Raw genomic sequence first — 26,085 nt, 5'->3', positions numbered from 1 at the left:
AGTCATCCAGCAGAGATTGCCCAGTGGAGATCCTGGTGCTTGTAATTAACAATTCATTGCTCACATCCTTGCAGGACAGTTGTTGATGCTGTTGAAACTTTTGCCTAACAGTTTCTGCTGTCTTGGGGCTTATGAACCTTCTGTGTCTGTTCGGTGGAGGAACAAGTTCTCCTGCCTTCCTCTTGCTGATCTAGGGAGCACAGCTCATGTCACAAAGCTGGTTGATGGGCTCATCCTGGTCACTTTCCTCTTGATGTTCAGGTTTTGACGATGAAGTGGTGCTGAATGTCTCGTAAGACCAACTGCTTGATGTTAACCTTTATTCCAGCAACGTAATCTTCCTGCTGTTTTTTCCTCTGCTGAGTCAGGATGGGAATTATGGGTTGGAGTTGAACCTCCAGCCCTTTGTATTCACTTTGTTGCTTCTACTTGGTACTGGGATTCAGTTTCTTTTCCTACTTCACCTGTTCAGTTTTATCTTATTTGCAGTCATGTGTATGAAGCTCTCTCACAAGTAACTATGTAAAAGATCATTTCAAATTATTTCAAGCTATTTAACACTTCATTTTATTTTGACTTTGCTCATGAAAATGTGACCCACCTGTCCATTAGACTCTGTGCTGGACCTATGGAATTTATTAAAAAAAAAAAGGTTGAAAGAGTAGACTGGAGAGTTAAGTATGTAACTGGTTTTGACGACTTTTTATTTTTCTTTCCCATGCTCACTCCAGTGAGCATATGGCTTTTTTTCTTCCTATGGTGTTACTTCTCAGTGGAAAGATGAGCTGTGGCAAGGGGAGAAGGGAGCATGACTGTGAAAGGGAGCAAGACTGAAGCAACAGCCATTTTTACTGCTATTATGAGATAAATATATTTAGGCTTTCTTGGAACAGGAGAACACTACTGTACCTTAAGCTGAACACTGAGAAGACAGTGGAGACTGAAGGGCTTTTCAGAGGAAAAGCTGATAATTCTCTTTCTTATGATTATTAGAAGCGTTAGTATTCCAGAAAGCCTCTCTATATGATGAAAACGTTAATTCAAACTAATATAACAGATGGTTTTCTTTGCACCAAATCAGCCTGTCATCCTAGAAGAAGCTCACTCCCTTTTTTCCCTTAGTTCCCATAAACCATAATCCTCATTCCCAGAAAAAAATAAAATCCCTACCACTCTCCTATCACTGCTTTGGCAAATGCATTCTGCAGCTTATTGTGAATGTTAACAGAATCAGGCTGTTCCAGACAACAAGATGGAGAGCTAATACCAAAACTGAAAGCCTGACTTCAACCATAGTCGTCTTGGGCGGGGGAAGAATCAGACCTGGCAAGTAGATGCATCCCAGTCAGGCATTATTTTAATCAATAAAATTGTCTTAGGTCTTGTTTTTATGGGGGAAGGGAAGATAGGTTCAGATTGTGCATTAGGCATACAACAAGATGACACTTTTTCTTCTCTACACCCCAGAAAATATGCGTCACATACTTTTGTGGGGTAAAAGAAAATGAAGAACTAGCAAGATGTTTCTTCCTGTGTTGATGGCAATATTTTTGGCTGTGTAATTCATCTGCCATTTCTGTACCAGCTCTTAACTTTGCTTGTCAAGGTACCCTGAATAGAGTTTGTAACACTCAAAACTTGACGTGACAAGGATGTGAATGATTATTTCATGACCTGTACCACATTGGGAAGAAAGGTGGCCTTTAACCAAGTGAGATGATTTGTTTTGTCATTCTATGTGTTCTCAAGTTTAATGATTCTGAGATTTCGCGTGAATAAGAAAAGGGATTTTATATTATTTGTGTCTAAATTGACAATAGTTTATTAGGAAAAAGAGAGATCCTTCTAATCAAAGGTGAAATATTTTACTACCACTTTTGAATTTTTCACCAATTCACACATTTAACTGTTTTCAGAAGCTTTTAGAACAAGTATGTACTCCTAAACATGAGACTGTTGCATCGATTTCACAGGAATAACACATGTGAGCATACATTTCTCACTGAACGTCAATGTAACTGCATATTTTGTACTGTTATGGCTTTTAATTTTATACAATTTTTAATATATGCCTTCTAAGGATAATACTTTCCCTGCATGTATTTGTTTGAATTTTATTTTTAATGTTTGTTGGTTTGGTTCCTTAGCCATGAATCAGCGAATCAGCCAAAGTGCTCCAGTGAAACAGCCACCCCCTCTAGCTCCTCAGAGTCCCCAAGGTGGTGTGATGGGTGGGAGCAGCTCCAATCAGCAACAGCAGATGAGACTTCAGCAGCTACAGATGGAGAAGGAAAGGCTGAGACTGAAGCATCAAGAACTGCTTCGGCAGGTGAGGCCACAGGTTAGACACCTACTTCCACTATTTCTTTTGTATGTTATGTTTTGTTTTGGCTAAGTTGTCATTTCAGTGACTTTTAAAGACCAGTGAATGTACACAAAGCTTTGAGATCTAAAAAGGTTTGAATTTATTCTGTTACTGATAGCAGCTTGGTAGTGAAAGCAATCAGACTTACCAGACTGAAGGATTTTACTTTCCTCCATCATTCCTCTCTCTAACAAAACTCTCAAAGAACAGACTTCTTTACTTCTAGGGTGACATCATGGACTGTTGATCTGATTGGATATTCCTTTTAAGAATATATTTCATATTTATCGAGTACTGAGTCATGCAAAAAGACAAGAGGTTGGTTCCCACAGCTGCTTTAGTTCTCCCTTTTAAGTGGGGGAAAGTCTTTCACTTTTAGAACCTGTTGCAGTCTGTAGCATTTCAAAACACTTTTAAAGTTTACAGAAGATACGTTGAGGAGACTCCTTGTTGCTAGAATCTTCTCTGTTAAACTGTGGAGTGGAGCATGGAACAACTGAATCGCTCGTGCTGTATTTTGAACCTGTGGTTTTCTTATGCTGAAGAATGTCAAGCTTTCTAATTAGGTTGCAAGCTATTTCGGTATTTTTTTACTATATGAATAGAGCTGTAGCAAATGTTAAAGTGTAGGACTGGACATTGTAATCTCTGGATTTTGAATTCGGGCTTGACTTCCTTTTGACTCTGAGCCTTCTGCTTCGACTTTTCCATCTGAGTGTTTTACTACCATCTGTGCTAGATACTTAGGGTAGTCCTTGGTTTTTTGACACTGCCAGAGAAAGCACTAATCTTTTCTTTGAGGAAAACTTTCTAAAATCTTACCCTGTTCCCTTTTCACTTTGGGTGATGGGCCTTGTACCAGGAGAGTATAATACCTTCATGGTCCTCAAAGAGGCTTTTCTCTTTCTTCGTCACCTGCAGTATTCTGTCCTGGAATCTGACTCCCATTATTCCTTTTGTAGTCAAGGCCTGTTTTGTAGGAATCTTCAGCATCTCTTGGTGTAGGATGGGTCATCTTTACAGCCATTACTTTGTGTAGTACTCTAGGTAAGAATACATTGCAAAGGTGGCATCAGGACTTTCTCTCCGCTTAAGCACCTGGGCTTCTGCTGTTCCTGCTTTGCAATTAATCCACCAACATTTTACCCTGTGCTACCATGCTTCTAGGTAGGCATTCTAATTGTCTTCTTGCCTCAGTTGTCATTGAGAACCTGACTAACATTTGACCAGGTTGAAGCCAGTTCCCTTCATGTTGTTCTCCCTGGTTGGTAAGCTTATCTGTCAAATACACATCCGTGGTAAATCTGTGAGTTTTGTTTCACTGTGTTGTGATATTCATAGTTTCTCCCTTATCCTGTCTCATCTGGCCTGTCTTGGGGGCTTGATACTACAAGATGGTGTTTATAAGACAGCCTGCATAGACAAACGATGCAGCTAAAGTAATTTTTATCCATCTTATTTTTACTCTTAGGCATTGCGGAATATCAATCCCAGCACAGCAAATTCTCCAAAACATCAGGTAGGCTCTTAACTGATGTTTCAGCGTAATTAGAAAAATAAAAGCATTAAATTAGGCTAGCAGGGGAACTTGCTACATGAAGGCATTCTAAAAAAGAAAAACAAAAAAAACCCAAGCCAAGCTCTGTCATACATATTTTTGAACCACTTCTCTGGTCACAACCATAACGTTTTTAAGAGTGCTGCATTACCACAACTTTATATCAATACTTAAAAGCAAATGAGGAATTCACTGCACATTTTTTCTGCACTGAAAACAACCTTCTCGTTTAGCATTCTTGAGGATACTGCTGTTCCAATCCTGACGTCATCAAGATGTTTATTTAAAACAAACCTCCCATTATATCTAAGGTAGTAGCTTGTGACTTTCAATGTTCATATGAATGTTCTTATCAGTTTGTTTAAACAGGTACAATCTTAAAGAAGGATATCTGCAATCAATTAATAAAAAGTCACTTGAAATATTTACAATTTTTAAGCGTGTACAGTGTAACAGAATTACTTAATAATTAGACTAACAAAATAATTGCTATGGGGATATAATATGTAATTATTCCACTTTGACATTTAACAGGCTGCTACACAGATACATTTTCTGTATAGGAAACAGCAATTCTGAAAAGCTTCCCAGGCTCAGACCAAAAGAAAATCGGTCACAATGCAAAGCATAATAAACAGTTTAATGTGGATTTTTTTTTAGGCTCTTAAGAAGTTGAATATGGAGTGAATCTCTGAAAGGGTGGTTTTATGGATATATTCAGAGAGCTTCTCACTTGCTATTGCTAACAGTATTCTTCATCTACTGGTTCTTAGGACAATATTTATATTGGCGTGTGTTGTACCTTGTTTTTCTAAGAAAAAACGCTATATGCACTAGGCAAGAAAAACAGAAAAAAAGAAAGTATCCTGTGTTCAGAAGCTATGAGTAGTGGTGTACTATTGCATTCTGAAGAGTACCACAAAATTTGTACATTGCTAGTTCTGTTGAGACGATCATCTTCAAGATAGGAGCATCAGACCTTAGAAACAGTACTGACACCCCAGAAAAAAATACTTTCTTGTTTGTCAGTATCAGTGCAGCTCTAAAAATGAAGCATTGTAATTGAGATGTAATAATTTGATTAATTTAAAGATCATTAACCACCGAATTATCTTGTTGATCAATATTAGTTCCTATTATGGATGAGGAAAAAAAAATCCTTAAGGATGGCTGGTATACAAGGCAATAAACAGAGAAGCACATTTCTCCGCACCAGTTGGAAGCACCTTATCTTCTGCCACAATTAAGTCATTCAGAAGGGATGTTTTTCTTGCTGAACGCCAAAAGTGTATTCTATGTTTTCTTGTATGCCTGCAGCCCTGTCATGTTTGCTCTTCCACAGTATCTTCTTCCTCTTGCCAAGTCAGAAATATGCAGCAAATGGAGAACTTTGGGATCAGTTTCATACTTAATAAGATCAGATTTTTGGAACTTCTTGAAATTCTGGCTTAAAACACTAAAAAGCTGCAAAACCTCAAAGGGACCTTATTAGTAATTCATTAAATTTATACATATAGGTCATGCTGCTTTGTTTGGGATGGGAACTAATGAAAGGCTTTAGGCAAAAATCAGGATTCCAGTTACATTTTAGCTGGCCTTGTACCAGGCTCATCTGTATACACACCCTCCTGGGATCAGTTTTGTTAGTCTGCACTCACTAATCAGTGTTTGAGTGATCTGGTGGACAGGAACGTAAGCAATCATACCAGCTCAGAAGTTCTGTAATAACAGATTATTCATATTGTGTAATGTAAATGTATTTTTGTGTTTTCATGTGTCACTTCAATAATGTAGTGAGCAGCCACATGTGGAAGAAGGTGCTTATAGAAAACTGCTTCTGGAAATTGTTCTCTTAAGTGCTTCCTGAGGCCTTGTGCTATAGAGGCAAATATTGTCTGTCTTCTCCAGTGATGCTGTTATTGAAGTCCCAGTCTGTGCATCCTATCAAGTCATAGTCAACCTAGTGAATCTGTGAAAAATTTGTAGAAAGAACAAGCATTTCTTTGGTCAACTTTTTCTTTTTGACAGATCCTTTCTTTCCTTTGTGAATAAAATTAATGAAGTTCAGAGGAATTACCTGCTTTCGTGATGATAAAGCTGTGCTTGGAGGAAGAGTAATAGCTTGTCTTGCTAAATTTTAGATGTTCTTTTAAGGCATACTGAAAATAAAATCTTCATAGGTTCAGTGCTCTTGATTCTGGGAAGACTAAGTCTATTCTAGAGAGGGATTGTCAGGGTCTTCTATTTGTAAAGAAGTTACACGATACCAGCGTTCTTGAGCTTATCTCTAATTAAATATCTTTTTTATATGGGTTAAAAAAACCTGAGAAGTGTTCCTTAACTTTTTAACTGGATCTCTGAGCTCTTCTTAATCGCAAAATCAAATAGGTTGGAATGGACTGGTGAAAGTCATCTAGTCCAACATCCTGCATCCAGCTCAACCTTCTCTTCCTTCTTGACATTTTGGTCTGTATAATCTGGATGCAGTGTCTTGGTTGTATTGATATCTTTGGTCAGGTTTTTTTGGTACTGAGTGTACTTTGTGTCCTTGCCAGTTTTTAATCTTTCTGCCATGAACTGTAGCATCAGGTAGTGACACCAACACTTGAAGTGTTATGTATGGGAGGCCTTAGCATTTAAATACTGCCTGGAAAGATGAAACAATTGCTTAGTTTCATCTTTTGTAGCAAGTATTTTTGCTTGAATGAAATGTCCAAGTCAAAGGTGTTTGAAGGAAAAATTGTAACTTCTGTATTTACTCTATATAAACAAGAGCTATTGATACATCCAGGAAATTTGAAAATGCCAAACACTGGTCCAGTTACTTGTGCTCATCATCATCATCAATTATCTGTGAACACCTTAAAGATGCCTACCTGTCTTAGTTAAGAGATTGAGTGACTTGACTTGCACTCCATTCCCAGTAGCTCTCCTTCCGTTTCCCTGCAGTTAGCATCTGGCTATCTACAATGTCTCGCCTAAAGTACATGTCAATCAACTTTTGTATGAATCACAAAATTGACTAGATGTTAGGTAATGGATTTAATGCCTCCTAGTATATGATGGAAAGAGATAGAGGCAAATAATGTTGAAATACTGATGGCTGTATTCTAGGATGTTGTGCAGACTACTTTCCTGTGCTAAGACTGAAAGATTTCTGATTTGTCTTCTGCTAATATTAGGGTATTTGCTAGTTCAGCATACTACACAGCCGTTTAAGTGATAGGTTCCTCTATATATGCTTGCTCATTCCATATCTGCTGCTTGTTTCTAGCACTGAGTGGAGATCCCTGTCTGAGAAGCAGGAATTCCTTGCTATTCTGCTCAGTTGTGCTTTCCAACTTAACCTTTCTGTTATCTCTGTGCTGCTTTCATGGTAGTTCTGCATACCTGGTGTGTGCTCTCTGTTCACTGTCTCCATTCTTCTGTCCTTTATATTTTATGAAGTACCTCTCATATTCTCTGTCCTGTTGCCCTGAACTTATATCTTACCAACTTTTGAGTGACATTCTGGAAATTCCCCTACTCAGTGAAGAATCTACAAAGATATATGCCCAGTTGGTCACTGCTTGCTGAATCACTTGGTTTTATTTCAATTTCTTTTTTTTTTTGCATTTCCTCTTACTGCATAAAATATAAGAACTTACAGTAGTTACTGGGTAAAATACTATTTCAGTTCCCTATGAATTTTATTTTTTTTTTTTTTAGTTTATCTTAGTTGGTGTTTAATACCTTTCATCAACTTAGTTGAGAAGATTTCCAGTGTTCCAAGGAAGTATTAATTTCATAGGACACTATTACTACTTTTCAATAAAAGACTTTTTCAGTCACTTTGCATGTACACCAATACAAAGCTCTGTTACTGTCAGATTTGTGACATTTTCTAGAAAGTAAGGAAGGCATCATTAAAAACAAGTACTGTCTGGAATTCTGTACACTTGAACTTCTGTGATGTTGGTGAAGCTGGAAGTTTACTGGGGACTTCAGGTTTGTTTCGTTGGGGTTTTTTTCTTTTCCTAGTAATATGCCTTTGAATAACAAGATATACTTGTATTCAAATCTTAGTGGAAGCAGTAAGCAATAGTTGGTTTAGTTTCTTAGTGAATCCCAGTGTTGTCCCTTGAACCTCTTGTTTCCCATGCCTCTGTGTGTTATCTGAAGCTGACCTAGATTAACAAGATAAATAACTTGTCTTGGTTTCATCAAGGGTGTTTGTGGTGGGGGTGGGGGGGGTGTTGGATTTTTTGGGGTTTTGTTGGTTTGTTTTTTTTTAACAAAGATAAGGTACTGAAGCCAGTCATTTGGTCTTTGAACGTGTCTTTTTTGCCAAGTGAAGATACAACCACTGGTATACAGAAACATTTTTGAAAATTACACTTAAAAGACGCAGGAAGAAAATAACAAGTCACTTGAGCAGATTCATAGCTCTGTTGTGTCCCTTGGTTTTAATTTGCCTTACTGCTTGATATTTGATAGAGAAAATGGCCTGTGATATGTCTTATTCTGAATAGCTGTTATGAAGAGATCCAGGTTTTGGGGAAGGCTAGCTGCGACAGTGAAGAGTCTTTCCAACAAAGTTTTTGTCCCATTTGAAATTTTTGCTTCCAATTGAACTTTTTTTAATCAATTGTCACAAATAGTACCTGAAACTTCTCATTTTAGTGGAAGTAGATATTCTGTCCCTCCTTTCGTTGTTTTACTCACTTGATAGCTCTCTGTACTAGTACTAAGTTTTGCTTTGTCCCTCATGGTTTTAAGTTTTCTGTTAGATGTTTCCTTGCACAATGAACAGAAACCGTTACTGATTTCTTACTGTCCAAAATCAATAACAAAATACTACTGGAGAGCTGTCATGCAGATAAGGGAGCTGAGCACTATGTACGATACTGTAACTTGAATGTTGCAAGTAGGCAGAAATCAATTTTGTATACATTTCTCTCAGTTTTCATTGAACTGTTGGCTTGTTATTGTTAGCTAGAATATTTTACTTCATTTTGTATGCATGTCATTGAACTGTTGATATGTTATTAGCAGGAATATTTTACTTCATTAGGTAACAAACTTGTTATTCACTGGACTACCTTCAAAAACCTTTGCAATTAATGAACAGACTTCTTTAGTCTGTGGCAGCAAATTCAGCATGTAATAACAAATCTTAGCATATTGCCTCTATATAGGCATCTGTTTGTAGGAAAGTGCTTGTATTTTAGATTGCTAAAGGTCAGTTAAGATAATCTGTCAGGTACCTGTGATTTACTCTGCATCAGTTGCACAGACCTTTTTAAGAGAGCACCATGAGCCTTACATGTAAGGCAGCACATTATGCAGTGCCGTGACTTTAGAAATTAATTCAGGAGAAGACTTAACCAGCTGTCGAGAGGCTTCCTAAGCTGGAGCTGAAGGCTGCAGCTGGGGTGTTGTATGGTATTTTTTAAGCAAAATATTTGCTTCTTCATAAAATGACTTCTGACTGAGAGGTCTGGTAGATGTGCTCCGGCACACTAAACTGCAGGAGGTTTAAGACACGAGTCTTAAAAAAAGGAGTCGTCTGCCAGAGATTGCCTTAATAACAAGGCAGAACATGATGTATCTAATGTCATTTTTTCATAATCTAGTAGCTGAAGCACTGGTATGGCTACACCACAAGACAGATCAGACACATGATCTATCAGAAAAATTATTTTTCAGCTAGGTTGGTTTTCTGACCTGTCTTAGTGTATGGCCATAGAAATGCTAGTTCCAGCTGAAGGGAGGGGTAAGAATACGCAGTCAAAGGCTATCTGTAATCACCAGTATAAAGTCACTTTGGAATTGCCCCCGAATTATGACCCATAGTGATTAAGAGATCAAGGCACATATCTTCCTCTGTCCTGGTTAACAAACTCTGCTTCTTCTAAGCACTATTAGATAAAACAGAAAATTTTGTCAAAGCATTGGAAATTTCAGCATGGAGTCAGATGTCCTGTAGAAATTACTGAGATCTTCCCTGGCCGAATTATTATTTAAGTCTTTGGTATTTATGATGAGCAGTACACTAAGGTACTACTTTAAATACTGCCTAGAAAATGCAAGCATTATGGAAAGGGAATCCTGTGTAGCTTTGAGGGTTTGAGGGGGAAGGGCGTGTTGGCTGCCATCAAAATATACAAAATGTGGAATTCAGCTAGTTTTCCTGCAAAAGCAACACTGCTGTTGTTCAGCTGTCTTGGGAACCAAGTGGTTTCTGCAATAGTATAGCTTCATTCCTCATTGAAAACCATAGGTGTAAGTGAAACTTTATTAGTGTGGCTGTAGTTTGTTTCATACTCTGTTGGTTTAAGTGGGGAATGTTGAGCATTGGTAGCTACAAAGTTACACAGTAGGAAAGATACTTGTATTATATGAGTAACGTAAAAATTCAGAAGCTCTGATTCCACTTGCAGCACCTAAGCTTTACAGATCAACAAAGTAGTTTTACTGCTTGCTTGTGAATGTAGATCTTTATAGATAAGTACTATTGTGTGAGTCTATGAAATACCCCGTCTAAAAGTCTGCAGAGTAAATCAGAACTGCGTTTGTTGTCTCTGTCTGGTTTTTATGTCCCTAGTTGCTTCAGGACACGTTTTGTGTCTGAATAGTATTTGCAGCTCACTGCAGTGGATTTCCTGGAGTCACCAGTGCTGATTGCAGTTGCAAAACTTAAATCATAGAAGTACTTCTAAAGCAATTGGTCAGCAGAAGATATGAGGAGTAACAGCTTTTGCTAGAAGCAAACAAAAATTGGTGTAGGGAGGCCATCCAGGTCTGCATGGCTTTCATGATTGCTGGCTCCTGCTGACACAACCCTGCCCTACTGGTGCTCAGAGACACCTCGGCCGGGCAGGCGCAGCAGGAGCCACGGGCAGATAGATATCAAGGGGAGGGTGAAGCAGTGGCACAGCAAAGGACTGCAAAACCAGGCAAGAAGCCAGACTTAATTTACAAATGTGTATTCCAATTTATGCTGCCTTATCTGTACTTGCAATTCTCTGCGTAGCATTGAGTTCGTCACCAAGTGTATACAATACAATTAATTATTACTCTAGCAGTATCACCTCTTAAATTAATTTTGCTGGTTTTCATGATTGCAACACTGAATGATTTATGTTTCCCCCTTACTCTTCACTAATTGCATAACTCCTCATTGCTGAATTCATTTGTCTTCATCTCATCTGTCCATGTGTTTTCCTTGTTTCTTTTGCACATAGCTGTAACTTTGTGGCCTCAAACAAGAACTTAAATACTTCAGTCTGAAGAAATACTGGTGCTGTAAGTCTGCCTATAGGTGTTGTGCTCTTTTCTTTCCCTTAGCAGTTCTCTCCCATTCTAGTAAAGCTTGCGGATAAAAATTTGATAGTTGAACAGTATTTGGGGTAGAAATGTTACAACTGGCCCTTGTAAAGTAAATTTACCAAAAAATCCCCAATTATAAGAATATACCAGTTCAAGTTGAGTGACATATTATATGTTTAATACAGTAAGAACATGATACGAGTTGCACAAGGGAGTCTTTTGCCTTTCCTCAAAAACACCGTGAAGATAAATATAAAAATGCTCTGAAAAGAGTAACTTCATAAAGTTAATTTGATCATGGTGTGAATGACCTGGAACTTCATGTAAAACTTAATCTGTATGTAATTATGGGGGAAAAAAAAAGAATAAGGCCAGCCAGATAAATTAACACAATGCTGACCTTATTTTTAAAATTACTTTGCTTAAGGAGATGACAGATCATTTTGGTCTTTAGGTAATAACCAAAATTCAGCTTTTGTGTTAACAATAGGAATGCTAAGCTTTTATTTTCCCAGAGGTACTTAGTAAGTTTGACATACTTATAAAAGTAGGATGAGATCAAGTTATAGAAATCTAAGCCAGGAGTTTGTCATGGTTTTATTTTTCCTCCAGACTTTAAATACTTCTAATAAAAGATAAATTTTAAAGCATGAACTAAAAGCCTAGAGTTCAGATTGCTCTGTTTGGAGCTGGGAAAGGCTTGTACAGTCCCATACATTTTTTTTTAAGTGCAGGAAACGCATAACTTTTTTTCTTGAAAATCAATTTTGTAAGGAAGAAGAAATGAAAAGACCATTCTCCAAGCAATACAACTTTAGCTTCTGTTACATGCATTTTTAATGAAAAATAGTCGTAATACACTCTTTAGGGCTTGTAAAAACTTCGCTTATCTCACAGAATGTTTAAAAATTGCTCTATTTGTTTCTCAGTAGCTTGTCTTTTTTGGTAAATCCTTTCTCTTTTAGACTCTCAAATGGACATAAATTTATTACTTGAATGAGTAATGGAATAAAATTCTTTTGAGGGGGAAGTGCTGTAGGTGTGCCTCCTGAATAAGTAGTGGTAATGCTACTTACAAATAGTTAAAAATAGTTGTCGTTTTGTACTTTCAGCAATGTTGTTATTAAAACAAGGATAAAAGTAGCACTATTAAGTAGTAATATTAAAAAGGCTTACTTCACTACATTGTACGTGCCAAAGAAGAGGCAAAATACTGTTCTCTCTCCAGATTTAACATCTCTCTTCATTGCGCCTTCAGTGAAATGTGATTTTTTTTCTTTTTTGGCTAGCTAGTATCTGAACTACATTTGTTTACCATACTATTTAAGTTCATATATTGATGAAACATCAATCTCTGCTACCCTGTAAGGATTTAGAAAATAAAGAAGGTAACTTCCTCATTTTTCCAAATTGCTTATTTGTTTGTACTGACTTTTTTTCTTAAGGCACAGAAGAGAAATTTGTGGGGTTTTTTCTTTCCTGGTTTCAGTAGCTCTTGAAAAGGGGACCTGTATGGATATCTCGTGTCTCTTTCTCTTGTTTTTTTAACTATTGCATCAGGAGTCATTGCTGATTGGAAAGAGCAGGCCTACCACACAATGACATACAATGTCACTTCAGTGCGTTATATACAGAAAGGACTCCGTGTTGGTTTTATTTTGTCATCACTCTTTGGGGCGCTGATGTGTGATTAAGCTTCTTCCTCAAGCTGCTGGCACTTTTGGCCCCTTTTCTTCAGCCTAGTCAGGGACTGTAGCCCAAGGAAATAAAAATGCAATGCACAGATCAGAGCAAGAAGGAAGGGAAAAAGACAGAGCATTCTTGCTGTGGCCAGCTAGTTGTAGGTATGTAAGAGCAGAGCGCTCACTGATGGACAGCTCTGCTGTCAGGGTGGAGAAGAAAGATGTGCTGTATTCCAGGTAAAAGTTTCTAGAAGCAGTGGTGCAAAATAGAAGTTATTTTATTTTTTTTATATTTTTTTTATTTTCCCTTCCTCCTTTTTCATTGGACTAATAGCAAGATAGAATCAGTTAAAAGTAGCTACATCACATGAAGGCAGTTTCTCAGAGAAGGGAAGTCGCAGGTGACATTTGGAGGAATTCTGGTCTCCAGAGGAGGGGTATAAAGGTTATGAGGTGAGCAAGCAGTTCTTGAGCCATGTCTGGGATGGCTGCTCTTAAGACTTTCTACCTTCTCCAGATCACCATTTGGGAAGCATTCCAGGAACAAAAACTTTTTTTTATTTTTTCTTCTTTTTTTTTTTTTTCCCTTAAATGGATTGAGTCCACCTGTATATCAGCCACCTTGTATCAAGGCTGATGTGGCTAATAAAAGTTTGTAAACTTAGCTATGAAGTAAGACCTCATTATATAGTCTTTGCACTTGTTTTATTACATAAGCAAATGATAATCATATGGATAAGCAGCCTATAGAAATGATCAAAGGTGCCTACCATCCTGTGATCTGTAAATGGGGAGTAGTATTATTACGATTTATTAGAGCAGTGGCCAAGTAAGTGATAGTGAGCAGAGAAGTGGATTTACTTGGAGTAGGCAATTGGGTGTGATAAACACAAAAACCAGTGGCATGTTTGTACACTTTCTGCAAAGGTCTGATCAACGGGAGTGAGAAAACCTTCTAGTATAAGACATGAAAACTGGTATTAAAGGAACGTGTTATGTAGAGTAATAGTCCACAGGAATGGGGGTGAAGCATATGTAGATTAGAAAAGGAAAAAACAGGTGGTAGGGAAGCATTCAACATTTGGCACAATCTGCTGGAAAATAACCTTGGGATTTTTTGAAAAGAAATCACTTTGAAGAAGAATTGGAGAAAGATTATGTTGTATCTTAGAAGTCTACAGTAATCCTTAGGCTAATAATTGAGAATGGATGAAGACCTCTCATTTTACAGGTGAGAAATACTGAGTATTGTCAATGCTGACAAGATTGCTTTTGCCTGAGATTAGCTTCCCAGACACAGCCTGGAAATCACATACTACTAATAATGGTAACAAGATAGTCAATAGATTTATTTAGCAGTCTCTAAATGAAGAAAGCACAGGCTTGGTGAACCATTAATGATGTTTTAGGAGGGTTGCTTGAAGAAAATTATTGTATTTTTCACATGCGTAACTCATGAATTACCTGTTTAAAAAGGGAGAGGGAGGACACAGGAAATTACATAAGATTCTGCTTATATCCACCCACCTTTAAATTTGTGTATTTTATGTTAAAACTTATTTTCATTAATTAGTAATTATAAGCTTTATGGATGGATTGATCCAAGCTGGTGCAGTCAGATGCGTAAAATATCTATGTAATCTAGGTTTGTAACTTCAGAAGTCCAATTACTAAGAAGTTGTTAGGGATTGGAAGAGCTTTTAAGATTTACATGTGGGACAAATCATTGATTTGGTCAATCAGAAATTTCAAAATGTATGCCTCAAACATGAGGAGTAAATGGGAACTTGTAGGTAAAGGCTTTAAATTTTGCTGAATGAAACAAGCAAGGTAAAAAGGAAACCAGGGACTAAATCAGAAATTAAAATAAAGGGGAAAAAGATACAGACATATCATAGGGGTCAGACAGTGTTAACAGTTCCTTTCTGATCTTAAGAATAGGCTTAGCAAAAGGATATTGCAGTGAACTAGGAAAGATTTATGTAAATATACAGATACTTATATCCATAAATACATTTATAGTGAAGTCTCCAATACTGGGCTTGACTGGTGGAACTTGCATTATCATTGAAGTTGGTAAAAATTCTCACTTTGTCTTTAGAAACTTCATTTCATTGTAACTGGAAACAGTATAAGCATCAATTACCTGTAATGTCATGTGTTCATGTATCTGAAAAGTGCACTCAGATGCCTAACATGATCTTTCTTTCTCTCCCTCCCCCTGTTCTAGGAATTGGCTCTCCGTAGCCAGCTTCCAACAATGGAACAAGACAGTGGATCTCAAAATCCCGTGTCATCTCCTGGAATGTCACAGGAACTAAGAACAATGACTACAAATAGTTCTGATCCTTTTCTCAACAGGTTTGTAGGAGTAGCTACTAGAGGGGAAAAAAATTGATTTAGAATTCTGTTTGGTACATGTAATAGTTTATTTTGAACATCTGTCTGTGCCAAAAGCCACAGCTGTAAATGAATCTTTCCTTAAATGGCAAGTCTAGTAAAAGTTGAGGATTAAAAGCTGTCTCCTGTGGGAGGAAGTAGTCTGTTCAGACTTGCAGGAAAGTTTTTTATTCAAAGTCATAACATGTTTGCCTCTGCATAATCTGTTGACTAGCAGTCATTTCAAATTACTGACTCAGAAGGATTTGTGAATAGCTTGCTGTGAGATCAAATGAACTGTGAGGCACATTTTAGGACTACACCTTGAGGTTCATTTTAAGGTTTCTCCGTTCACTCCTCCCCTCCACTTCAGGTATTTAATTTAGCAGTATTTTTACTCTTAATGTTAAATCTGCAAATAGTGGCATGTTTCATGTTAAATGCTGTATTATTTCGAAGTGGGTCTTTTAATTAAAAGATCTATAATTTTACAGCACAGACTAGTCTTTTTCACGTAACTCTTTCCTTAACCCCTCTGAGTTGGAGTTTGTTTTGGCGGAAATACTATTCTAATTGCATCTTGCAGATGCTTTGTGCTAATGATTACAACTTGGGAGAAACTGCTGCAGCTTAAGATAATGCTGTATATTTTGCTTAGCGTGCTGGAAAGAAAAGATGAAAATTGTAAAACAGTCAAATCTCCAAGCCACAAAGACATTTATTAATGCAGTAAAACTCTACAAACACTTCAGCAGTATCAAGTAGTTGATCTGAAATTGGAGTAGTTAATTTTGCAGTTCTCCATTGTACTATATTTTGTCAGTATTCTGAACTGATATCAATTCAGTATCCCCTACCGTAAAAAAGGAAAAAAATACGTATTCTGTCAGAGTTCATCACTACGTTTCTGCATTACCTTGTAATATTAGCCTAACTTTAAGATGCTTATTGTAAGTGCTTATGAAGTATAACAACATGCTTGTCCTTCTCTTTAATGGTACATTATTATACTCATGGAAAACTCCATAAAATTTTATCTTGATTCTTTCAATTTAAGTCTTAACTTCTATGGCTTTTGCTACTAATACAGTTTCAAACCTACTCATCAGGTAAGAAATCCACATCATGTTAGAACTGGCCTGAATTTGGAATAGGGCAAGTTTAAATACCTGTTGTAATTTTAGATACTGAAAACTTCCTTGTTCAAATGTTCAAATCCTTGCAAACCTTTGCTGCAACTATAAATCTCATCCCATATTCTTTTAAATAACTTAAAGTTGTTAATACACACGCTTAAGTTCTTCATCCCTGAAGAGGTAGTGTCATTGTACGTAACTTTTCCAGTTAAATGATGTTACATCACCTTAGCTTGTTTGTTTCATTTTCTGCCTTTTCCAGAAGACTTATCCGTCATTTCATATACTCTGTCCTCACTCTAATTCTTAAAATTGGTAAAGTTCAGTGGAGATCATGCAAGAACATAACCTCCATCTTGCCAGTGGAATCTGTTGTCATGCATATAGTTTAGGTTATGTAAAACATAAAAAGTATCTTGCTCTTAAGCTTTTTCTCCTACTGCATGAAGTATTGTCCGTGCTAGTGTTGTGTGTGTGCTACTGTGAAAGCAGGTAAAAACCTTCTATCTCAAGGTACACAGTGCTTTGTATATATTGGAGAAAAACAAGTTTAGGAAAAAAAAAAAAAAAGGCCTTGCACATGGAGAAGAAAGTAGTGGTATTTTGTTATGAAACTCATAAGGAAGTAAGCAGTATTTTCAAGTTTTTGGTAAGCCTTTCAGGAAGACTTACCTTCTACACAGATCCTATTAAAAAACTTCATTTTTTGTTAGAGGGAGGGATTGTCCTCCACTGAATTCATTCTGGATTCTGATGTGAGCCTTAACTGTGCTGGCCTGTCCCAAGGAATAAAAAGGACAAAGAATCTTAAAACTGACCTGCTCTCCAATGAGAAACCTCTATAGGCAGATGATGGCCTTGATGATACTAGCTTGAATTTTTGGGAGGCTGTTGCCATCATACGTTGAGCCCAGGTATATTTGGAAATTTATTCTGAAATTATGTAGAATTGTCACATCTTTGAAACCTGTTTTCTGATGTGAAAGAAATGCATCTTCAGGTTTCAAATGGCCATGGCAGTGGACTGATGCAGTTTATTCATTGTGAGTCTACACACATGAAATACAAAATGATGGATCTTTTCTATTAATTAGAAAGAGGAAAAAAAGCTAGAAAGGGCAAATTGATTGGTTTTGGCAGATTGATAATTGCCAAGGACTATTTACTGTAAAATGCAAAAAGATACTACTTGCCTAGTTGCAAATATGTTTAATGGGGAGGGTTTTTTGTAGCCCTTAACCTCACATAAAATACTGGAAGTCTGTACCTGACCTGAGCTCAGAGTATCTTAATTTGCATTTTGGTCTGAGCATTGTCCCCTTCTAAGTAATTTTAGGTACATCACCACACTTAATTCTGGCATATGGGTTGGGTAAGGGAAGGGGATTTTTAAAAAGGGCTTTTGTGGATATGCATTGCTATCTCTGAATTAGATACAGTAGTCCAATAGTTTTGCCCTAAAGATCTCCTTGATGTCCCTTATGTTTAAGTTCAGACTTAGAGAAATGCTTCTTCCTATCTTTATAGGGTATATATAAAGTTCCTGGTGAGGCAGTCCTCCTGTCTTTAGGTAGGAGGTACCAAAGTTGGCTATCCAGAGTTCAGGTAGCTGGAAATTTTCCACTGCCTACATAATCAGAACATCCAAAAAATCTCAGAAAATAATTGCTACATTGGAGCAATTTGAGAAAATGTACAGTAGTGTTTTCATTTACATAATCAATCTTGTACCTGCTGTCTTCAGTACTTACTGTCATTAGTGGTATGTTTTGTTTTTTGAATGGGACATCCAGCAGTGCAGAATTTATTAGACTATTTCACCTTTTGATCTGTCATTTTGTATATGTTTTTGTCTATTGGATTTATATTGGTAGTGATGGTAATTCTCTGTTTAACTTCTAAACTGGGATTTCTGTTTTTGTATACACATACTTTAAGAAGTATTAGTTGAAGAAGCATCCACTCTATTTTGGGTAATGCAGTTTAGCTGCATGCAGTAATTTTGGGTGCTGTGAGTACTAAATGAACTATCCTTGTTGAAGAAAATGGAAATGTGTGTTAAGGAGTGATTTGAAGAGACAGGCTGAACATTCCGAGTGTGAGAGCACCAGCCAAAAAGCCTTCTCAACCAGAGTGGCATAGTTCAGCATAGTCTCAGTTCTGTTTTTAGTATTTTGTCCCACAAAGTAAACCAGCATTTTTTTCCACAGAAGTTTTAAATAGCTTAATTATTAGGATTGTTATCAAATGTGTGGTGATACTATTTTTAAATCAATCTAAACGCCAAGAAATATTTATGATTTAACTATAAGGAAATGTTGAGTTTCTTTCTTGTATGCAAAGGTGTCTTTGTGAAATCTAATATATATATATATTCATGGCTGATGGCATTCTGCTTGCATCTGATGTTGTCTAGCTGTTTAACCATCATCTGTTTGGTCCTTCATACTTGACAAAAAGGCGTAAGTTGTGTATTTCATGAGCACATTATGAGAAGGATCAGTATGTCTTCAAATGCTAATTTTAACAGTAAGGCAGGCTGATATTACTTAGTATTCAAGCTGGAAAATCAGTAAAGATTCTCAGTGAATGCTACCACAACCTGAAGAAATACAAATTTTGAAAGTATTTTGAGGCTTGGCTGTTAGGAGATGCAAGGGGAGGGAAGTGATGGTGTATTTCTACAGCTGCTTATGCCAGCCACAGTTCTTGCCAGAAACCTGCTCCTGCTTGGGCTCTCCATGGACCGCAGCTTGCCTCAGGGCATGTCTACCTGCTGCACGGGGTGCTCCACAGGCTGCAGGGTGGCTCTCTGCTTCACCACGGTCCTCCATGGGCTGCAGGGAAACAACCTGCACCACCATGATCTTCTCCATGGGCAGCAGGAGAATCACTGCTCTGGCGCCTGGAGCACCTCCTCCCCCTCCTTCTGCACTGACCTTGACGTTTGCAGGGCTGTTTGTCTCACATTTTCTCAGTCCTTTCTCCCAGCTGCTGCACAGTGGGTTTTTACCCTTTCTTAAATACATTATGACAAGGGTACTGCCACTGTCACTGATGGGCTGAGCTTTGGGCAGCAGCGGGACCATTTTAGAGCCAGCTGGGACCACCTGTGTCTGACATGGGGTCAGCTCTTGGTGTCTTCTCACGGAGGCCATCCCTGCAGCCCTGCTGCTACGAAAACTTTGCTATGTAAACTCAAGAGACTGGCCTACTTCCCCCATCCCAGCCCATATTTCCCACTGCAGCTTTCTTGAGCTTGTTCGCTCCAGTAGCGGTAAGATAGCAAATGCATGTCAGGCCCCATGCCATCACTTTTTTGTTAACTGTTCTGTCAACGAGATCGTTCTAAACCAGGGTTTGTTTACAGGATGGCTTCTGTACCAGTATTTGATTTATATTAGGGCGCTCTCTTGCCATGACGTGTGACTGAACTAGTAGTAATGCAACAGTGGGAAGCAATTGAATCACTAAAGGAGTTCCAGCTATAGCTCCTATTTATAACAGCAGGGACCTAAAAATACACTTCAGTGGTTGATAAAACATGGGGACATTAGTAGCTAGATATTTTTTTTTTTTTATCCTTCTAGAAGTGTGAAAGGGTACGCCATTATTATTTTTATAATCATTAGGGACTCTCTCTGATATCCTTCCAATAGTTTTTAGCTGTGGGTGAGTGTGAAAAGTTTAACGCTATGCAGAACACAGGTAGGCAGTTTTTAAAAGCTGCTTAAGTATGCTCTCATCAAGTTAAATTGAATCTAAATAATGCGGTTTTAAGGGCTGCATAAAATAAATCCCAGGTGTCTCTCACAGACAAAGGCTTCAGGTTTTGATTAGAATAGAGCATTTCTTGTGACAGTGATGGTTTTCATAGCCCTTGAATTAGTTAAAAAAAAAAAAAGCATTTATTTTAATTTCTTCGTTACTGTATCCTCATTTTTTTTGCTCTCTTTCTTCTGTTACAGTGGAACATATCACTCCAGAGATGAAAGCACAGATAGCGGACTTAGTATGAGCAGTTACAGTGTACCCAGAACCCCCGATGACTTCCTGAACAGTGTTGATGAGATGGATACAGGTCTGTGTTTGTGTACATCCTTAGTGCATGTTTTCCAAATATACTGTGTCCATTCCCAATGAAAAAAAGCAACTCTGAGACACTGTGATACTTTTCACATTGTTTTTCTACCACCTTCTATTTCTGTAGCACAAATATTATGGTTAGATTTGTGAAAAACATAATCGGCTCTGTTGGGAGGATGGGGGATGGCTCACCATATGCTCAACATATCACTCCTCTTGTTATATGGAATTTGAGTGTCCGTTTGCTTTTTTAAGTAATACTGTTTGTTCAGAGCTAAGTGTAGTACCTCATCCAGTGTTGCTACTACACCAAATATTGCTAATACTAATCTCTAAAACAATATTTGACTTTTTCCTTTAAGTGTACAAATTAAAACATGCTAAATGACATCAAAGATCTGTAGAGATTTGGGTCAGTAGGTGGAAAGATTGAAACAAGGCATGTTCTTTATACAGCTGCACGCAGTCAAGTTGTCTTTTGTTTTTGTGATGTATTTCTATAAATCATTTTGCTTGTATGATGCAAGACATACAGGATTAACCTTTAAACCAGTTATCCTGATAAACTGTGTGTTCGGTACTTCCAGTATATTTAATATCCATCTTGCTTTGTGTTATAACTAGGTGACAGTATCAGCCAAAGTAACATCCCATCCCATCAGAACCGTTTCCCAGACTACCTTGAAGCCATTCCAGGGACAAATGTGGACCTTGGGACACTGGAAGGAGATGGGATGAATATAGAAGGAGAAGAACTGATGCCAAGTCTGCAAGAGGCTTTGAGCTCTGACATCCTTAATGACATGGAATCTGTCTTGGCAGCCACAAAGCTAGATAAAGAGAGTTTTCTTACTTGGTTATAGGGGCCTCAGGGAGACTGAATTCTAAATCTGTGAAGGATCTAAGGAGATTAGGACATCTGTATCTGAAGCTCAGAACAAGCCAGGGTGGCACACTTTGGCTTGTGTTCAGAAAAAGTAGATGAACAAATATTCAACAAGATTCTTTCGTTTTGCTCTTCCTTGTCCATCGCTGCTGTTATATATTGCTGACTTTTTTCCACAGTTGACTCTGGAGAACAGACATCTTCTTGATCTTTTTCTATTGCTGTTGCAACTACTGTTCAAGGGGGGTGGGGAGGGATGATGAGCCTATTTGGATGACGAATGCCATTCCTTTTGTCCTAGTGTGCTCTTGCATATCATTTTATCTAAGTACTCAGATATTATGAGAGTTAATTTCTGCATGTCACTGCTTGTAGTTTGCTCAGCTAGTTGTCTTCTGCTGCCTGTGGCAAGTGGTAAAACATGACATACTGGGGTGACAAGCCAAAAATGATGTATCTGGTCAAAAGAAGTTAATACTGATTTGGAGATATGACTTAAAGGAGGGCTGAAGACTGTTTGGCATTAAGTGTTTCTACTAGTAGCTCTTTTATTAGTCACAAAGTGCTCTTGTTCATATTTTATGTTAGAGTAAATCATGAGTCATTTTACATAGAAGCATATATGAACTTTGATTGTTGCCACATATCCTAGCCTAACTTTTGTTTGTCAAAAATAGTTTGATTATTTTTGTTAGTTGGTTTAACTATAGCTGTAGGATGGGAAGTAATTATAGGTGTTCTTTTTTTTTTAAAGAGTGAAATCTAAGGGTTTTTTTCTGATTTCACATAGTCTTATTTAAATCTGAATTGTCTGCTTTTTTATACTTAAAACATGCATTGTAGCCTGATAAGCTAGTGAGTACATAAACCAGTATGTTTTGCCTGTAACTTTTTTATGTTTTTAAAGGCTAGCTTTGAATGTAATCATTAGAATTCATGACCAGTGGCTTATTTTTCATGTTTATTTGCAAGAATTTGAATTAGAATCTGATTGCAGCAATGTAAAAGTTAGAATCCTAAGTGTTGTATGTACAATTTTTGAATGCATTTTAAAGTAGCAGAAACCATTTTAAAATGACAGATGCATTTAATCTCTCTTCTGATTTTCAGTTTTGATATCTAAGCGAGTTTAGATTTTAAAATCCTTAATGGAAAAAAACTTCATGAAAAGTTTTTTTCAAGTTAACATGGAAAAAGTCTGAACTATTAATATCACTCTAAGTTGCAATGAAAAGGCTAGAACACCAAAAAAAAAAAATCCTCCAGAACAACTCCTACGTGTAAGTTATCAAATTCTGTTTGGTGAAAAATAAGCCCTGGACACTATATGTAGAAGAATGTAAAGATACGTGTTAGATGGTGACATGAGCAGGTAATGAAGTGTATATTAGTAGTAGAGCTTAGCATGGGGTAGAGGTGAATATGAATTATCTTTATTTTAACAGGAAAAGATGTATCACTAAGTTGTCTGCAGGAGTTGACATAGTTTCCAAAGAGTATTTTTAAATGAACAAAATGAGCATGAATCAAACTTTGAGTATAAGCTATGAAGTTTTGTGGGGCTTTTGTTTTTTTCTGATGAAAAATAGTGTCACCAGGTAACACCTCTGTAATTAAGGGCCTGTCACCATTCTCAACGTGAGCCTTTATTTCAAAGGGTGTATAACATGACTATAATGATACTGTAAGCGTGAAACTTGGTTTTGAAAAAAATCTCAGCTAGCAGGGAATTCTCCTGGGGAGAGATTTTTTGGGGTTTTTTTTGTTTTGTGTTTTTTTTAAAAGACATTGGTTGGTTATTCAACTTAGGAACGAATCAGCAAAACAAAGCGAAAAAACCCTGTATTATTATCATTTGGATATTTTTATGCTTCAGAAATAGTTCTGGTTTAGGATAATGTAAAGAATGAAAACTGAACCAAGTCTCATTTTAAAAACTGAAGCAGCAGAGGCAGAGATTTGAAATTAGCCACTGTAAATGTACACTTACTACTTTATGTAAGGATATTAGTGTTTGAATTACACAGAATTGTTTGTGGCTTGTTACGGGATAGAGCCAGGTTTTAAAGTACCAATTTTTAAAACACCATTGGTTTAAAACCAATTTTTAACAATGACAATATTCTGCTACACCAATAATTCAGTGATTAATAGGCCACTTTTATTGTGCAATGACACAGTAGCTCCTAAAACAGTATATTGTGTCCAAGATAGGGATTTTAGTAGCATTTTTACAATTTCATTATCGACTTCTCTCTTCTTCCCTTCAGGAAAAAAAGACACTAAGTTGTTATAACTTGAATGGTCTGACATAAAACCACAACAGCAAGGAAATTCAGAGTTGATTCCATTTCAGTTGTCTTCCACAGTTGTATCCAGGTATAATAGCACATACAATGCACTGAGTGCAAACTCCTGACATGCTGTACCTTGCTACAACAGGGATGAGTACAGACCAGATTTTCTTTCCTTGCTTTTGTGTGTTTGTCACAGCTTTAATGTTTGAATGTTTTCTTCTCATTGTAGAAACACTAAATGGCTTATACTGTATTTGGGTAGCACTGCTTAGGATAGATACTGACAAACTGGGAATCCTTGAACTGTTCTAACATTAATTATGTTTTGTGATACTTATTTTAATTGATTTTAATACATTTCCGTTCTCTCATTTATTAGGAAACATACCATAGAGATGCTGTACTGTTGGCAATCAAAAGTTAATTTGGAATTTTTTTTTTTAATTCTGCAATTGCCTTGTTTGATGAAGTGGTTAAAATTGTTTGAAATGCAAAAGTGTTTTGGGTAGTATTTTATACTGATGTATATATTGAAACAGAAATCATTGTAATAATTGTAATAGCTTTTAGTTATAAATACACTATATGCAGACAGATGGGGCTGTACAGTACTGTGCTGCTCAACACCTGGGCAGGGCTACTGCCTGGGAACAGGTTGCAATGTCAGTAAACCATATGGATCAAATATTGTACCATTCAGTGTTGGCGCTCACCAATGCAAAAGAAGAAGAGGCAATTTCAACATGATTAACACTACATAGCTTTCACACATCTGGTAAATTAGTACTAGAGTGACCTTTTCACTTACAAGCATGTTTTTTATACAAATTAACAGGTGTGCCTGTGTAAAATAATTTGTTTTCTGTATCCTGGAAAAAATACTCTCCACATTTAGAATGTTGTATGTTAGAGAACTCTTAAATGCACCCTTGTCAAAATTATATATATTAGTTACCAATGTTACTTTTAGATACAAGCATGACTGTAAGTTAGGTACTTAAGTACATTCTGTTACATTATTTTTCTTTATGTAATACTTTTTCAGTTGTTTTATTTGGTATAAATATATACTTTGTGCTTAAACATCTTTGTTTGTTTTTAACATTCAGTAGTATGTAAAGATACTGATTTCCCTCAGTAAGATGGATGCATTGAATTGTTGGAATTCCTATTGTAGTATGTCTGTTCTCATCCCGCTCGTCACTGCTTTTGTAGTCATGAACTCCAGTCCTGCAAACATTCTGTGCAAGCTCACCTAAGAGACGGAGTCCCACTGAAGTCAGTGAAGGTTTAACATTAAAATATACATCTCTGCGTGATTGCAATAATGAAGAGACAGTGACTCTCGTGAGCCTCGTACAGTTTGTGTAAAACAATACTTCCATTGCATATGGCACTATAGTGAGAGCTGGTAACAACATCTGTTATCTACTATAAGAAAGCATCCACTTTTTGCAGATATGCTGGCAATGTTCAGGATTTTCCCACGTAGCAGATACATTTTTGGCTAACTCTACGTTTATACAATAATTTGTGGCAGACTATCAATAAAGACACACTATTTTCATTTCCAAGTTTTGACTTATGAATTGTGAAATATGTATTGACATACCTTGAAAGTGTCTGAAGATTTTTAGTTTAAAAAAATCTTCACAGGATTCATTAATTCTGACCTCCTGTAAAACAGTAATTCTGAAAGGTGTCTTTTTAGTGTAATGCAGTTTGTGATGGCTGACATCATGCACTGTTTGCATTTTAACAGTTCCAGAGTTACTACTATTCAGCGCTGAAATGCCTCAACGCTGTGAAATTCAGTGCAGTTGTGTGCTTTCTTAGTTAAAGGTCCAGGGCTGGGTGCTACTATCAGTTTGTCTTTTACTTGTGAGTTCGTAGCTACGTTTATTCACTCGGATCCTTTGAATTTAAACCTAACACCACACCTTGCACCTGGGAGTAGAAAGCCCGTGCCAGGGCATGACAAGGCACCGATTTAACTTGCTGATATCACTCGCATATATGAGGTGGTGACATACTGCAGTAGCTGAAGTATGAGTGACCTTCTGAGGCAGCCCTAAATAGACTGTATTGCAGGAAAGCAGGATATCTGGTCCAGGTGTTCCAGGCTCGCTTGGCAATTCTTTCTGAAATATTTTCAGCACTTACTGAAACAAATACTTTTTATTTTTAATTAACAAGCCAGAAACAGTATGCTTCCAAGGAAGCTTTGGGTCTTCTCTATGCCAATGTACAACTTCCCAGCAAAAAAAGTGTTTTTCACCTAGGATCATTAACAAAATAATTGTTTGAGATCAGGCTATGATCAGTCTAGCACCTCCTGTTTTGGAAGTTCATTTGGAGATAAAGTGGGCCCTCTTTTATTGGCAG

General features: G+C 37.1%; 1 protein-coding gene across 8 annotated transcripts in view; it reads left to right on the top strand.

Annotated features, from left to right (window-relative positions):
• Positions 1 to 25,274, top strand: part of YAP1 (Yes1 associated transcriptional regulator) — a 98,446-nt gene extending 73,172 nt beyond the window's left edge. For 2 of the 8 annotated variants that reach the window (XM_040583695.1, XM_040583691.1), the window contains 5 exons: positions 2,148 to 2,341; positions 3,837 to 3,884; positions 15,147 to 15,277; positions 20,400 to 20,512; positions 21,142 to 25,274. In XM_040583695.1, coding sequence (XP_040439629.1) covers positions 2,148 to 2,341; positions 3,837 to 3,884; positions 15,147 to 15,277; positions 20,400 to 20,512; positions 21,142 to 21,380 — 725 coding nt within the window. In that variant the 3' untranslated portion in view covers positions 21,381 to 25,274. The remainder of the gene's footprint in view (positions 1 to 2,147; positions 2,342 to 3,836; positions 3,885 to 15,146; positions 15,278 to 20,399; positions 20,513 to 21,141) is intronic. The other 6 variants (XM_040583696.1, XM_040583692.1, XM_040583697.1 and 3 more) reach the window with 3 other exon arrangements.
• Positions 25,275 to 26,085: the final 811 nt, after the last annotated feature.

The sequence above is a fragment of the Falco naumanni genome, chromosome 2 (assembly GCF_017639655.2).
Source record: "Falco naumanni isolate bFalNau1 chromosome 2, bFalNau1.pat, whole genome shotgun sequence".
In the NCBI taxonomy this organism is placed as follows: Eukaryota; Metazoa; Chordata; class Aves; order Falconiformes; family Falconidae; genus Falco; species Falco naumanni.
The sequence above is the reverse complement of the archived record's forward strand: the minus strand, read 5'-3'. Positions and strand labels throughout refer to the sequence as shown.